The sequence below is a fragment of the Lucilia cuprina genome, unplaced genomic scaffold (assembly GCF_022045245.1).
Source record: "Lucilia cuprina isolate Lc7/37 unplaced genomic scaffold, ASM2204524v1 Scaffold_3512, whole genome shotgun sequence".
In the NCBI taxonomy this organism is placed as follows: Eukaryota; Metazoa; Arthropoda; class Insecta; order Diptera; family Calliphoridae; genus Lucilia; species Lucilia cuprina.
The window spans coordinates 1-2,737 of NW_025808455.1; the positions used below are offsets into that span (position 1 = coordinate 1).

The following is a 2,737-nucleotide window of genomic DNA, read 5'->3' on the forward strand; positions in this document are numbered from 1 at the left end:
GTTCTAGTTCAGTTCTAGTTCAGTTCTAGTTCAGTTCTAGTTCAGTTCTAGTTCAGTTCTAGTTCAGTTCTAGTTCAGTCCTAGTCCAGTTCTAGTTCAGTTCTAGTTTAGTTCTAGTTCAGTTCTAGTTTATTTCTATTTCTACTGTTTTATGAGTTTATAATTTATAGTCTAGTCTATAATTAAGTGTATAGTCTAGTCTATAGTTTAGTTTATAGACCAGTAATTGGTATTTTTAATAAATTTTAAAATACGTTTTCTTCCGTTTTGGTTCCTCTAGTGTTAATCACATCAAATACCAACAATTTCTTAATATTCCATTCTATACTTTGGTGCATTGGCGTTAAAATCGATTTTTTTTTTTTGAAATTTTTCTACATGGAATTTCAGAACAACATGTTGTTTTTATTTACGTTTTGTAAGCGAAATAGTCATAGCCATAAAGAAACCCACAGAATTTTACAGTTATTTGGGAAAATTCGCTAAATTAATGTGAGACCATATATCAAGGACTAAGGACTGTGGTTAATTTTTTCTAAACATAAAAATTATCCCCTTTTTTGCTTAAAACACTTTGAAGTGTTTTTTTGTACGTTAATATATTGAAGCAATATTATTATGAATATTAAGTTAAGACGGGTGTTTAAGAGGTTTTTCATATTGTTTTTCTTTTAGTTTTTGTTGCTTTTAACATTAAAAAAGTCTTGGGTTGTGGGTTTTTAGCAAATCCCTTAAGGTAAAATGTTTGTTTGTGGTTAACTTTTTTTTGCAGTTTTTTTGTTAAGTATTTTTTTTTTCTTTTTAATAAAATAAGTTTTTTCTTGAGTTGTTGTGTCAGTTGTTTTTCTCTTAAGTATTTTTTTTTTGTCTACTTTTACAGTGTTTCTTTAAACACTAGATGATAGCATTTTGACGTTAACCTTATTTTTGTTGGGTTTCTACTTTTTTTGTTCTCATTCTCTTTTTACTTCCTTTTGTAGTTCCGTTGCTTTCTTTGAGATTTTGTTTACTTACTTTGTAGTTGTCATTGCTGGTCACCACCTTATTATCTGCTTCTTCCTGGCGTTTGTATTGAGGATGTTAAAAAAAATCAAGGCACTGCACAGTGGGGGAAGAAATGAGAAATATCAGTTGACACAGACTGGAAACACTATAACTCTTTAAAGCAAATTCAGTGATTCGTTAGAACTAAAATTTTGTTTACACCAAACAAATATGATCCAAATCAATTGATTTTTTTTTTAGAAATAATTCAATTCAAAAAATAATTTGTTGCCAAATTTTATTAAATGTATATCAAAATTACTTTTAAAAAACTCGACTACAATTAAGTAAAAAAATAAAATAATAATAATAAAAACAACTATGTGGCAAAAACATCTTAAACTAATTTGAAAACATCACAGTAAAATTCAATAAAACAAAAAAAAAAAAAGAAAAAAATCTAATAAATAATTAACAACCGCTCAGCTTAAACGCGACATGAGCCATAATTTTCAAGTTAGCTACACAGCTCTTGGAATGTCAGACGATAATCAAACCAGCTATTCGTTGCCCTCGGTGGCCTCGTCTAGTCGTGCTGCACGCAATGTCAACTTCACCGATGAACAAAATGATTTGGCTGGCTATCCGCCGCTACAATTGCCACCGCCAGCTAGACGCAGTTCAAAACTATTTCAATTTCAACGGCCACGTTCTATGTCGGCTTGGAGTAATATCAGTCATAGTAGCATGAAATTAGATGAGAGGTAAGTGCGTTTTAGGGGGTGTTCATTTGCATTGAAAATAAAGTAAAAATTATAAATTTTTTGTTATTTATGGAAATTTTACTTTCAATGTACAATTCTAAGTAATATTTCTTTTCGGTTTTGCTAATTTTCAAAATCTTTAAAAAATTACTATTTATTACAATTTATTTTTACTATTTAAGTAAATTTCACTCAATATGTTATTTTTTGGTAAATTTACTTGAGTATATTATTTTTAATAAATTTTCGTGAATTAGCTATTTTTAGCAAATATCCAAAAAATTTATATTTTCAATAAATTTTCACAAATTTGCTATTTTTAGTGAATTTTTATAAATTTGGTATTTTTCGTGAATTTTCATAAACTTGTAATTTTTAGTGAATTTTCATAAATATGCTATTTTTAGTAAATTTTCACAAATTAGCTATTTTTAGTGAATTTTCACAAATTAGCTATTTTTAGCAAATTTTTACAAATTTGTTATTTTTAGTAAATTTTCATAAATATCTTATTTTTAGCAAATTTCCACAAATATCTTATTTTTAGTAAATTTTGTCGAATTTGCTATTTCAATTTTATCTTTTTTGAGTAATTTTTCCTAAAATTTGCAATTTTAAGTAAATTTTTGCCAATTTTTTTTTTGTTTTTAGTAAATTTTATAAACTTTACCAGTAAATTTTTGTACAGTAGGCCACAGTCTAGTATAATCTATAATCTGGTCTAAATTCCAGCCTAAAATCCAATTTATAGTCCAGTCTATAGTCCAATCATAGTCTAGTCAATATTCTAGTCCATAGTCTATTAAAAGAACAGTATAGACTATAGTCTATATTATAGCCTATTCTATAGTCTATATTATAGCCTATTCTATAGTCTATATTATAGCCTATTCTATAGTCTAGTCTATAGTCTAGTCTATAGTCTAGTCTATAGTCTAGTCTATAGTCTAGTCTATAGTCTAGTCTATAGTCTAGTCTATAGTCTAGTC

At 27.3% G+C, this 2,737-nt stretch overlaps 1 protein-coding gene across 1 annotated transcript; it reads left to right on the top strand.

The window, feature by feature from the left end:
- Positions 1–1,379: 1,379 nt before the first annotated feature.
- Positions 1,380–1,752, top strand: LOC124421162. The gene has a single exon (XM_046955993.1). The coding sequence runs from the start codon at positions 1,483–1,485 to the stop codon at positions 1,750–1,752; it is 270 nt and encodes an 89-aa protein (XP_046811949.1). The 5' UTR covers positions 1,380–1,482.
- Positions 1,753–2,737: the final 985 nt, after the last annotated feature.